Source organism: Microchirus variegatus (assembly GCF_963457635.1).
Source record: "Microchirus variegatus genome assembly, chromosome: 6".
NCBI lineage: Eukaryota > Metazoa > Chordata > Actinopteri > Pleuronectiformes > Soleidae > Microchirus > Microchirus variegatus.
In genome coordinates this window covers 18716743-18730360 of record NC_139807.1, presented here as the reverse complement: position 1 = coordinate 18730360, position 13618 = coordinate 18716743, and the positions used below count along the sequence as shown (strand labels likewise).

The window sequence follows — 13618 nt, the reverse complement described above, 5'->3', positions numbered from 1 at the left end:
ATCAGTCAGCCAGATCATTAAACATACATTATTTAAGTATGTTTCATCTGTCTGGATTTCAGTGTTACTTTCCAGTGGCTGTTGTGTACATATACACTCACAGTATTTAAACCTAGCTGATTTTGATATCATAGCTGATTGATTGATTTGCACATGGTTTCTATTCTTTTTGATAAGGTTGCACAGGATATTCAGAAACTGTTAACAATGGAACAAATACACTCGCCGGTCACTTTATTAGGTGTAGATGATGCCTAATGAAGTAGTTCATGTGTGTCCAGAGATGTTCTTCTGCAGAACTTGGTTGTACTGAGTAATTATTTAAGTTACTGTCACTTCTCTATCAGCATTTTCACCCAGATAACTCATTGGACATTTTCTATTTTTCAGACAAGCTCATCTGGCACCAACACATTCAAAGTCACCGAAATCACATTTCTTCCTCATTCTGCAGCTCAGATTGAACCTCGGCAAGGTTTTTATACGATGTCTAAAAGCCTTTCTTGGTTGTTTTGCTGCTATGGGTTTGGCTGATTAAATTTGGCATTATCATGCAGTTGAGCATGTGTACCTTATAAAGTGGCTGGTCAGTACAGTAATAAAACAAACACACATAGTTATTGAGTCAATTATTAATGAATAAAATGTTGATTAACATCACAAATATCATTGATGATAAGATTACACTAAATTGAAAAAGCTATTTTGTCATTCATGTGAAACAGCCTAGGGCGACGTGGTTGGTGTAGTGGTTAGCACTCATTGCCTTTGCAGCAAGAAGACCCAGGTTTCTCACCCTGTGTTGTGTTCTCTGTGTTCTTCTGCTTCCTCACACAGTCCAAAAACATACAATATGGGGATTAGGTTAAAGTGTACACTCTAAATTGACCGTAGGTGAGTGAATGTTTGTTTGTCTCTATGTGGCCCTGCAACTGTCCAGGATGTACCCTGCCTTATCACCCTATGTCAGCTGACACAGCACACCTAGTGACCCTCATGTGGAGGATACAGTGGTAGAAGATGTGAAACAACCTTGACTTTGGGAGGTGCCGTTACTGTTCCCCTATTGCAAACTTTAAATGAGCTGCGGAGTGTATTTGCCACCACTAGGTGGTAACACTGTCCAGTGTAGGAGACGCTGAGCAGCAGCTGAACACACAACAGTGTCCCTCTGTGGGTCTGTCCTGCCCTTATGTAAATTATCAGTCACGCCTGCTTCCATTTTGTCTGTCCAACCCCCTGCTCCCCTGAGAATATATGCTGCTCTAACCAGTGGAGTGTAAAGAGAAGTTTGTGTGTGTGTGTGTGTGTGTGTGTGTGTCTCGCTCTCTCTCTCTCTCTCTTTCTCTCTGTATGTGTGTGTGCGTGTGTGTGTGTCAGGGCTGTCATGTCCAGACAGCAAAGGATGGAGATCTAGGACTAGAAAAAGAAAGCAGATGGATTGAGGCAAGAGGCACTGCTCCTATCAGTGCACACACACACGCACACACACACACACACACACACACACACACACACACACACACACACACACACACACACACACACACACACACTGTGGCCTATGGACCAGCTGTTGTCCTTTTCTGCAACTGTCTGGGCCTCCTCCATGCGCTCCTCTCCCCCCCCCCCTCTCTCTCTCCTGGATTAGATGCATTTTGCAGTCAGCCTGGGAGCTGAGAGGTAAACAGTGGGGCTAATTGCTTTGACATACTGCTCTTTGTTTTGGCCTCCTGGTGCTAATCAACCACTCGGCTAATAAGTCTGCCTGGCAGGGAAAACACCACTGCGTTATTGCTGGGAGGAAGCAGAATGGGACAGCGGTCTCTCCCGTTGACTTCTACCCCATAATAAAGTGCTGCACTCATATATGCTGTGCACGCTTGCTCGTCATCCACAGTGTTCCCACAGTGATGCTGTGGCTGGGTAGCGCCCCGCTCAGGTGTGAATCTATTTATCCTCATTAACAAGCGTCTCCCTTAAGTCAGCCAATTAACATGCTGCTCTTAATGAAGCCATTAGCTGTCAGATGAGGTAGAGGCAGTGCTTGTCATTGGTCTACTGTGTGTGTGTGTGTGTGTGCATATGTATATGTGTGTGTGTGTGTGTGCGTGCGTGTGTTTGCATGTATCCACTCTTGCTGCTAATAAAAGCAAGAGAATTAATGGAGTGAGCGTGTGTGATAATGAGTTAATGTGGAACAAGCAGGACGAGCAGTGATCGGCCCTGTGTCTCAAGTGAAGATATCAGACACAGTGATTTACTCTCAGTGCCATAAACAAGCCTCTCTCCTCACACACACACACACACATTAGTGATGTGTGTGTGTGTATGTGTGTGTGAGAGATAAATGGATGATAAAAAGCCTTTCTAGAGTTTTTTTTAAATCATACCTTTTTATTTATTTATTTATTTATTTATATTTGGGCCAGTGCAGCCGTGCGTGACCCACCTGACATCACATTAAGGTTGTTGCGGCCCCCTAATAACAAACTGTGGCTGTCACTCAGTCGCCGTGTGTTCCTTAATGGAGCTATCACGCTACACAACCTTAATATGCTTTTAATTGTCAAAGTAATTGCGAAGACATGAATGGCAGAGCCTCGACGACGAGGAACAATAAGATCTGAGAGGCAGCTGTTCTTCTGACACCTCTTTCACTTCCTTCTTTGTTGGTGAATAGATTTTATTTCTTTTCTTTTTTTAATACCAGTTTTCTGGGAACCTGCAGTGATCTGAGGAGGTGTAAAAACAGGATTTTATATTTAACCGGTGCTTACGAAAGGACTACACTTTCTATTCCTGGTGATTCTTACAGTCTAGTCGACATCACCCTGCTCCCCCACAACTGCCAGAACTGAGGATGTGAAATTGATTTTAGGTTACGCAGTTAATCACGTTTAAGGTTATTTCTTCTCCTTTTCCTTCTTTCTTCACAGAGCAGCGGCTCATATGTTGAGTGGGAGGAAACATCAGGGTCATGTCAGCCCAGTTCTGGCTTCTCTTCTCCTCTCTCGGCCTCCTGACAGTTCCAGGATCCAGACTTGTTTTTTTTTTTTTTTTTGTTAAACTCCACACGCAAATACACCTTCTTCTCTGTCTGAGTCGATTCAGGTACGTGCTCCAGTCAGAGTGCTGAGGTCAACAGCTCAGTTGCTCTTGAACGTTCCAGGATTTTGAAACTATGAGTGAGTCGGGCCTTTTTTCAGCCGCTGCTCCTAAACCGTGGAAGAGTCTGGCTGTTCAGATCAGAGCTGCCCACACAGTTTCAAGTCTTTGCTTCAGACAATAGACTGTATGTAAAAAGTGGATGTATTCCTCTTGTTTTCCTAGATGTGGCCAACATGGAAGTGACAGTGTACCGAGTAGCCACTAGGGGGCAACTCCACCCACCGTTTTGGTTTTTAATCGCAGCTGAATTTGATATTATTGATATTATCATAAGTACATTTTATCTTTATGTTGTGATGTCTTTGTTGTTTTTTATTGAATTAGCCCCCATTTTTAGCCATTGTTATATTATATTTTATTATATTTTACTCAGTTTTAAGTATGTACAGAGGTTGTTTTGAATTTTCCCTTGACCTTGACCTTGACCTTGACCTTTTCTCCTTCCTAGCCCACTCTGTATGTGTCAGTTACAGTTGGCTCTGTCTTCTAATCCACTGCCATTACTAACAATCGGCCTACTCTGCCCTCCATTGATCAGGCGTCACATTTGATCACCTTCGCTTAGAAGTCTCGTCAGTGTCCTGCAGAGGTCGCAGAGGTCAGCGATGACTCGGCCTGCTCTGTGTTTTCAAGAGCAACTACGGTAAGAGCACACATACACGCAGAGTTTGATTCGTCTGTGATTCAGGCCCAGCTGGTGCAACAAGTGTGAATGTCTTTTTGAACAGTTCCAAACACATTCTTTATATGATGTGAAAACACAAAGAATCTGTTTTTCAAAGGAAATTTTTTTTCTGAAAGCAAGATGTTTTATAAATATTCTGCGAATTATAACACGGAAGTGGCAAAATGGTGTTTCAAAAACATGCAGCCAGGCATTATTTACTATTATTCCAAACTTCTATACTTATTTTCAATGATAATATTTTCTTTATTTTTTTAAACATTGTACATTGTGTTTTCTTTTTCTTTTTCTTGCTATTGCTTTTCTGTTGTCGTTTCCTTTATTTTCAGGTGTTTGCTTTATGTCTTGTGTCTCTGTGTGGGTGTGGTCTCCCTGCTCCTATGTCTTCTCTTCAGCCAATCATCTTCCTCACCTGACGATCACCTCCCTGCTCTGCACCTGTGTATCATCCCTCCTTAGTCTCCTTGATTGTATTTAAGTTCAGTCTTTCTGTTTGGCTTTCCTCATGTGTCCACTACATCTGGGTTTTCTTGTTTTTTTGTGGTTTGAGTTTTTGATGCTGAGTTTTTGTTTAATAAATCCTTTTGTTGCAAACTATCACTTCTCCTGCTCTCAGGTCCCAACCTGCCCCCAAGCTTGATGTTTTGAATGTATTAAAAGATTCTGTTGCACCAAGTATGATATAGAATAAGTGGATTTCCGACCCCAATGTCCAAAAAAACGATTTCGTTTCTTGTGCATTACGTTGAATCAATAGATGATTTAAAAGAAAAACCCAACAGTGATATAAACCGTTCTCTGGTTCAACTTGTCAGAAGCTATTTAGAGGGTCATATTTGATTTGGAGGAGTCACAAATAAAAAAAGATTAGAAATAACTGCTTGAGGACATTTCCAGTGGTTTATGGAGACAAGGATCAGACTCTTGGGCAGATAGAGGAGGTATGAAAACACACACATGACCTTACAAGTATGTTTTGTTGGAAGTGAGATTAGGAGTAATAACAGAAAGAAAGAAACACAATCGGTGAAGTCCAGCGGTCACACAATCGTGTGGTCGAGCAGCAGCTGATCTTCATTATTCCCAGTCATGAATCCACTCGTGTGTGTGTGTGTGTGTGTGTGTGTTCTCTGCACAGAGACTGGACTGCTGCTCTGTGCTTTTGCTTGTGTCTGATTAAAGAGAGATGTGATGTCCATGAACGTCCTGTCTGACCTCTTACCGTACCAGTTTTACTGCAAACACTATATCAGCATCTTATAAACTTTCTTTCCACCCTGCTTTCTCTGAATATTTCAGCTCTGCCCTGCCATTAAGTTGCTGCTCTCATAGTCTTAATGTTTTTATTCACTTTGCTTTTACTTTACTGACCTTCAGGGGGTTTTCTTTTAAAAATAATGAAGCCCTAGAAAACTATTTGTTTTAGAGGAATCGTTTTTTTCCCTTCTTCTTTACACTTTTGACATCACCACAGACTTTGAAGCAGGACACAGAGAAGATGAAAAGAACACAGAAGGTTTGAGACGAGACGCAATTATGAAAAAGAAGGTGCGAGTCAGCTGCTCCCATTCTTCCCCGTCAGTAAACAACTCCTAACTGCTACACACCAGTCTATGTTGTCGATGTCCTGTCTCATGATCAGCCTGTACTGACTCAAGATCTGATTCAGAGGCTCAATTATCTGCTGGTGTTCAGAGGTGAGTTACACAACCTGGAGCTTTTCGCAAAAAATAATTACCTCAAGTTCATCGTTTAATATTTCTACAAAAAAAGAGGAGCTTTTTTTTTTTTTTTTAATCTCACACCTGTTTGGATTTTCTCACATGTTTCCTCACAAGTCACTCATTTCTTTTTCCCTCTCTGATGAGTTGTGTGTATGTGGAGGTTTGAGTTACTCATTGAAGACATATTTAGATGTTGCTGCTACATGGAGGAGCTCCACACTGAGGCAGTGTGAGCAGGAGACGACTGCAGCGCTTTGGCTTTGCTCTGCTTGTTTGCTTGGCTGCTCTTCTTCCATCCAGGGTCAAATTTTCCCCCCAGAAATCAGGGATTATTTTAAACTAAAATAGATGGATGGAATCAATCAGCCATGGTTTTCTTTTTCTTCCCCCCCCCCCCCCCCCCCCCTCTCTCTCCCTCTTCTTCTACATAACCGCCCCCTTTCACCTCCACCCTCACACCCTTTCTCTCTCTCTGTCTCCCCACCCCCCTCTCAGGGCTGCAGACTGAGTAGATGCATAAATTCAGATGCATTAGTATTCCAGTCAGGCTCTCCATTTCAAGGCAAGGCCTAGCACCCTTCCGCCTCTCCTCTCCTCTCCTCTCCCCTCCCTCCTTCACTCTCCCTCTCCCTCTCCAGCTCTATTTTTGCATCATTTACTGCATCTATAATCCTACCCCCCCCCCACACCCCCAATAAACTGTCCCGAAATTATTCTCAGGAATTATGATTTTATTTTTATTTCATTTCAGGAATAGAACTCTATTTTTCCTTGGCACGCCCCAATTATAGCAGCTGTAGTCTTTGAAATGAGATTCATCTGCTTCTGATTGTGCGTGTGTGTGCTTGTCATTGTGTTTTGCTGTCAGGCCCAGCAGTCCAGGCGATAAATCACACATGTCTGATTGAGGAGGGCAGAGGGCCCGGACAATAACATTTTAGTGGAAGTGCAGGCGAGAGCGTCTCGTTTGCTGTGATCCATACACAGCCAAGGTTCTTTTTCAACCTCTGGACATTTTACAGCTGTTAGTGACATGGAGGGAGAATAAGAACAACTTTTGAGTGAATTATGCAGCAAAAACACAACAACGTTATATTATATAATACATATAATGCTATCCATGTATTTATATGTGTAATGTTTATATATAACTTTCATAAAAATATAAACAAATATATATCATTTATAAAAGTGTAATAAATAATTGTCAATTTAGGTTATTATATTTCACCCTAATTTTTGTAATAAGCATAATAATAATGATAATAATAATAATAATAATAATAATTTCTAATTCTAAATCTTCAGTATTTCTTGGTCAGACGTTGAATTCTGTTTTGGACAGCAAACAGTTGTAGCAAGAAATTGTTTATTACAACATACATAGTTTATTTCAAAAAACATAATACAAGCTTTATACTGAAAATAAATAATCACTTGAGCTGTCATCGAAATTTGGAATAAAACCGCCGAAACAGTTAAATCTTACTGAAAATATCGTTTGTGTTTTTGTGATTTTCTTTTTTTTTACATTGCTAATTAAGTGCATGAATAACTAAGAGCATTTGTTTAAATTAATGACTCCAAAAAGGGTAATATATAAAACTGTACAATATTCGAAAAAATACTTCGGAAATAAACCAAATAACAGGAGTATTTTAAGATTATAAAATTTGTTGATACTGAACGTACAATAAAATTATAGGCAGGTGTATAGCGTCAGTCAACCCCTCTGTTTACTCTCGGCTCTGGTTCAGAGTCCACACAGTTTATATGGTCGAAGGTGATTGAAAACAAATAAATGGATTTATAAATAGCTCTAAGTGTGTGTGTGTGTGTGTGTGTGTGTGTGTGTGTGTGTGTGTGTGTGTGTGCTACAGGCCATAGGGGAGGAAATGAATTAAAAACAAACAAAACCTCCAAGTGCTATTATGTTGGCAGCAATAACTACAACTGGAATCAGGGCCTATATTTGCATATGCAATAATAATAATAACAACAATCATAATAATAATAATAATAATAATGATAATAATAACAGATCAGCTGCGAGTATGTTAGAAAAGAATGACTGTAAATACGCTGAGAACTAAAGCCTTGTGTAAAAGCCCGTGGGAAGCGTGGGGTGGACTGTAAAATGGCCTCCGGTGCAGCAACAAATCAATTAAGAAAAGTGATATTATTATCAGTTTCACTCCACTGATCATATGGAAGAGGAGAGAGAAGCCAAAACAGATCATCACATCAGTCCCGCACTGTCATTATTGTCATTGAGCTGATGGGAAATGGTGACACAAACCAAAGGCGCTGGCAGGTTATTATTATAGGCACATTTTTGTATCCGTGATGTAGAAAATTATTTGGCGAGCTCCAAAAAAATAAAAAATAAAAAATAAAAACAATACAAAAAAAAGGGGTGATGAGAAGTGTGACGTTTGATATGCAGCTATATAGAATAATGCCCTCATGACAGTTAGAAAAATGACGAAGGCTGAAGGGGTTTCTCTGTTCTTGTTATTGTCGTGGTTTTCAGTGCTGGAGGCATGTGGACGAGTCTGTACCGGGACACGCGCGGCGGCGACTGGACGGTGCCGCCGCGCGTCAAGCTGCCCTCTGCGTGCGCTCGCGAGTCTGTGCCGTGGGGTGGAGGCGGGGGTCAGAGATCATGACACGACGATGCGTCTCCCGCGCTCCCGCTGTGAGAATACGGTCCCTCGTGAGGCGGCGGCTCTCCAGGCGGCGTCATGCGCTTCTCCTTCTGCCTCCGGTTGCAGAACCACACGCGCACCACCTCCTTCTCCAGCTGCAGTGAGTCCGCCAGTGATGAGATCTCCTGCGCGGCCGGTTTGGGACACTTAAGGAAGTGCGTCTCCAGGACTCCCTTCACGCTCACCTCGATGGACGTCCTCTTCTTCCTCTTCCTCCCCTGAGCTGCTATCTTGTCTATACTGCTCGAGCTGCCCGTGGTTGAGTCTGCCTCCTCCAGCCACTTGTTCAGCAGCGGCTTTAGTTTACACATGTTTTTAAAGCTCAGCTGCAGAGCCTCAAACCTGCAGATGGTGGTTTGGGAAAAGACGTTACCGTACAGTGTGCCCAGAGCCAACCCCACGTCGGCCTGCGTAAAACCCAGCTTGATCCTTCTCTGCTTGAACTGCTTGGCAAAGTGCTCCAGCTCGTCCGAGGTCGGCGTCTCCTCGTCCGAGTGGTCGTGGCAGTGGTGTCCGCCGAGGTCGCTGTGCTCGGGGCTGAGTGTGTCCCTGAGGCCCGGGTGCATGCCTTGGCCCTGCGGGTTGGATGGAGGCGTGAGTCCACCGTGGTCCAGCATGCCGTTGACAGTGAAGCCCGCCTGGGAGTAGATGTTGATCTGTTGCCCGCCGCTGATGGAGGAGTTGTGGGACACAGGGGTTCCCCACGCTCCCGGGTGGTTGCCATGGTTGTTGTGATGCGGGGAGTGATGCGCTACGTGCGGGGATCGGTGATGGATAATGCCGAGCTGCAGGTCCTCCCGGCCTGGCTTTACGTCCTGCTGCTCCATGGAGGCCGACCAGGGGCTGCCCTCCGACAGGCTGCTCGCCCACTGGTGCCCGAGCGGGTGCCCGTTGCTCTGGACGCTCTGCAGGTAGTCGCTTTGAAGGAGTTTCTGGTGTCCTCTGTAGGGGCTCGCAGGCTGCATGGCCTGGCTGTCCGGGTGGATCATGGGGCTGGAGCTGAGCAAGGTGTAGGGGCTGGAGGCAGCTGTGGCCATGCTGGCTGCTGAACCCCACTAGAGCTACTGAAGGGAGGAAGCAGCTCAGCCTCTGACATCTCCCTCTCTCTGGAGTCTCGGCAGCAGTTGAACACTGACTGACAGCCTGCACCACCACTCACAGACCGACGGAGACACAGTGACGACGCGTCTCCACCAATGACAGCGCAGGCACCCGCACTGCCGCCCCTGTAAGCAGCGCTGCGGGGAGGAAAGAGTTACAGGCAAGTCGAACCGGAAGTGAGTCGGTCGGGGTACAGGTCCAGTGGGTCTGGCTGTGGAACGATGTGCGCGTGAAGCGCATTTCCTGTTTATTAATTAAAGTTTCCAACTGATTTACGCACGAGTTTATTGCTTCTCCTGTCACCCTTGAGCGCCCGCGAAGGAGGAGATTAAAGCGCAATGGCATTTGTTAGACGTGCCAGCACTTAATTTGGAAGGATACAATCAAACCAAGAGCAGTTCTCACTGGCACTGATTAACTTTTAGAGAATACTTCCCCGAGTGTTCACAGAATGACACGTCTCAAGGTAGTTTTTGCGTAAACGTGTTTTACGCACGAGCCATTACGCAAATCGATTTTAGTTAGAGACTATTAATACGTGTCACTTATAGGCCTTTTATTCCAGCATGGGCTTTAAAATAAGTTTATTTACTATTCTGCAACACACTTGTAGTCAAAACTTTTTTATACAATCTAAAATATTCTCTCTATCATTTCTTTAAAAAAAACAAAAAACAATTTCTCAAATGCGCATAATTGGTATACAAACGATATACTTTTTTTTGCTCCCAGTCTTTGAGAATCTCATCAGGTCCTCTCAGAGTTAGAAAAAGATATTTCTTCACATCTGAGGGCAAACTCACCACGTAATTACATTTGCCATTAGGAGTCTGCGTCCCAGTCTTCTTATTGGTTTGAAATTCCATTAAATATATTGCTCGAGCTCCCAGGTTAAGCTTGATTTAAATTTGCATACATTTTCATACATTTAGGAGAAATAAAAGAAGGCTGCAGCCACCAGAAAGTCATTAAAGAGCGTCGAGCCGAGGAGCTGCTATGGCATGTGGAGACGGAGGCAGAGAGAGAGAGACAGACACAGAGAGGAGGCCGGAGCAGGTGAGCTGACCGCGGGCTGGATGAGTGGACAGAGCCGCTGGAGGGTGGATGGACAGACAGGGCCTCAGTGTAACAGAGTGAGGGAAGGACGGGGAGAGCATTTACTGTGGAGCCTCAGAGGCTTCAGGCCTACAGATGCAGGAGAAATAAACTGTAGTTTTGCTCTGTTTTAACTCCAGCGGGTGCGTAAATCCTCCTTATTTGAAAAACTTCCATGATAGTGACTGAATATTTGATGTGAATGACAGTGTTGTCCTGAGTGTCCCAGTGTGCTGAGCTGCGCGGTTTTCGTTTGAGTCGTTATGATATAAAATAATGCAGTTATATTATATATAAATAGCTTGAATCCACAATATGTGCGTTTTAAAAAAATATAATTAAAACATAATGGGCCAAAGCAAAATGACTTTTACAGATTATCTGCTTGAAAAAAAAATACATACAAATCTGAGCCTGTAAACATCTTTTCATTGCTAAAAAAAATATTTCCTCTTTTTTTCTTCTTCTGACAAGAAATAAAGTCTGTGTTTTTTGTGTTTGGAGCATAAAGCAGACAGGAGAGCAACTTTGAGAGGGGGGTTGTGTGGCTCTCGATAGTCTAAGTTTCTAAGTGTAACAGATGCTTCTCTAGAAACGCTCCTTGTGCTGATTCCTTTTATTCACATCGACATTTTTCTGCCGTCGAGCGCGTTTCCATAGCGAGGCGAATAAAAGGCAAATCCCCGCTCCGCGCCTCCAATAAAGAGCCCATTCACAGATAACCCGAGCCAGCCTGCTACACTTGCACCATGCAGCAGCAGCAGCAGCAGCAGCAGCAACAGCAGCAAATAACACACTCTCACTAATGAGTCATAATTTTTTGAATCTTGTCTTTATGTAATGTGAGTTCACGCTTGTTTATTGTGTTTGTTCAGCGCCTTGTTTGTGTTTATTTTGCGGCTTTGACTGAAACTTTACGGCGATTATCTCTTTGCTGGAGTCTGTGGAGTAAATACAATTATTGTGGGGGAAACTATGACGCGATCCCCATCAAGCAAACTAAAATGACATTAGTTAGTAATTACATTTTTCCCCAAAACAACAGATCACATGCAGACCTGGAACTAACTCCCATATTTACTGCTATGATTGTTTTTTTTCTAAAATCCAGAAATCCTAATGAATTATTATTCCAAAATTTTAATTTAAGACGCTGTTTCCATGTGAACTTGTTTGTGTCTATGTCTGCATTTCAACACAGAAAAGTCAAATCAAGATACTTGCAAAATATTTAATTTAATTTAACATTGTTTTAGAGATCGTCATTGTTCCTTTTGGGTTTCAAAATGACTTGTCATCATCAGATTTATATTTATTTAAATTCTAGCACGTCTTTAGAATAATTTTCACTGATTCTTTCTATAGAAAGCTAAACAAATGTTCATGATGTTCGTTTGGCTTCGGGAGTCTGAAAGTGCAGCTTAAGAGTAATTGGGTGATTTTGCATTTTCAAAAGGAAAACATTGTTTTTTTACCCCCTCCCACAGTTTGATTAGACACTGTTTCCTGTGCATAAATGCTCCATGCATCGCTCTGCAGCCTGTGGATAAATGTGTGCGCACAGACAGACGTGGGCCTCAGGGCGGGACCTGTCACTGCAGTGTCATGACCTTTGAAAATGTTGAAGCCTAACAAAAAAAAAAAAATCTCTGCTGCTGCTGCTGTGACTGTTGCTGCTGCCAGACATGACCTCAAGTTTTTAACAAACGGAACTCCTTCATTCACATTCATCATGTATTTATTTATTTATTTGTTTTAAATTCGGAAAATATAGTCCTGTTTGGGGTCATAATGCGACTTAATTAAAAAGAAAAATCATATATCTTTATTCACAGTTATCATTATTATATTTATTTAAATTAATTCATTAATTCATATCCTCATGTTTATGTCCTCTGTCTGAACTTGGTTGTCCTCTTTACCCTGAGACACACACACACACACACACACACACACACACACACACACACACACACACACACACACACACACACACACACACACACACACACACACACACACACACACACACACTGCAGACTCCTAGACACTCAGATCAATACTCCCATTAAACCATGACATCGTTATTAAAGGACAGTGACACGATTTATAAAATAAATAAATAGATAAAAACAAAATAGTACTAGATTATGTTGCAAAACATGTCACATTTTTTAATGAAGAAACTGAAAGAAAAAAAAGGATGTTTTTGTGCGTGAGGTCACATGTCCTGTTGTCACGTAAACCTCACCACTGCCTCTCTCTCTCTATCTCTCTCTCTCTCTCTCTCTCTCTGTGTGTGTGTGTGTTTAGCAGGAGGAAACACAGTGAGTGCATGTATATGAAGCTAAAGCTTATCCCCACACACATGTGTAAGTGTACATTCATAATGCATGGGGCCAATAGTCGTGTGTGTGTGTTAAAGTGAATTCACACACACACAAACACGCACACGTGCGCATCTACGCGTCATGAGTGAATAATATATTCCTTTCAACAGGTATGAACTAAATTCGATTTAAAAACGAAATTTTCTCCCCTCGGACAATTTACGTTTTTTTGAAAAGTTAAAAACTTCGTATATGAAATGGAAATGTACACACGGGAGTATATTCCTGTATGTGAGACTCAATGAGGAAATTCAAACCGTGTTTTTGCACTGTAATTCAGCTTTGACTTTATAGATTCTGATCTACATCGCCATGTTATTTAAGTATCAAAAAGGATGAAAACTGGAACATTTACTTGTTTAGTTTTTTTTAGTATAAAATATAATATAAATCAAATTTTCACTTAATCGGCAGTCCTGGTGAAATCACGATAAAATCGAAAAAAGTAGTGATAAGTATGATGATGGTGTCTTCTGACAATTAAAATGAACACCCTTAATTAATATTATTATTTTAATATATATACTAATTCCTTTTTTTTTTTTTTTTTTTTAATTAGAGTAATTTAATTTAATTAAACGACTGGAATACACAAAGTGCAATAAGTGGTGTAAATAATTAAAACCTTTCTTAGGTCTAGATGAGATGCAGATATTTATATGTCAACATTAAGTAAAGATTCTATAGTGAAATAGCAAATTCAAATAAAAACAACACAGTCTTGGATTCAGGGTCATTCAGCTC

At 42.0% G+C, this 13618-nt stretch overlaps 1 protein-coding gene across 1 annotated transcript; it reads right to left on the bottom strand.

Moving 5' to 3' along the window:
• Positions 1-8236: 8236 nt before the first annotated feature.
• Positions 8237-9325, bottom strand: LOC310928247 (POU domain, class 3, transcription factor 4-like; the record flags this gene model as incomplete). The annotated part of the gene is made up of 1 exon (XM_083890767.1): positions 8237-9325. The coding sequence occupies one exon, from the start codon at positions 9323-9325 to the stop codon at positions 8237-8239; it is 1089 nt and encodes a 362-aa protein (XP_083746893.1).
• Between the last annotated feature and the right edge of the window lie 4293 nt (positions 9326-13618).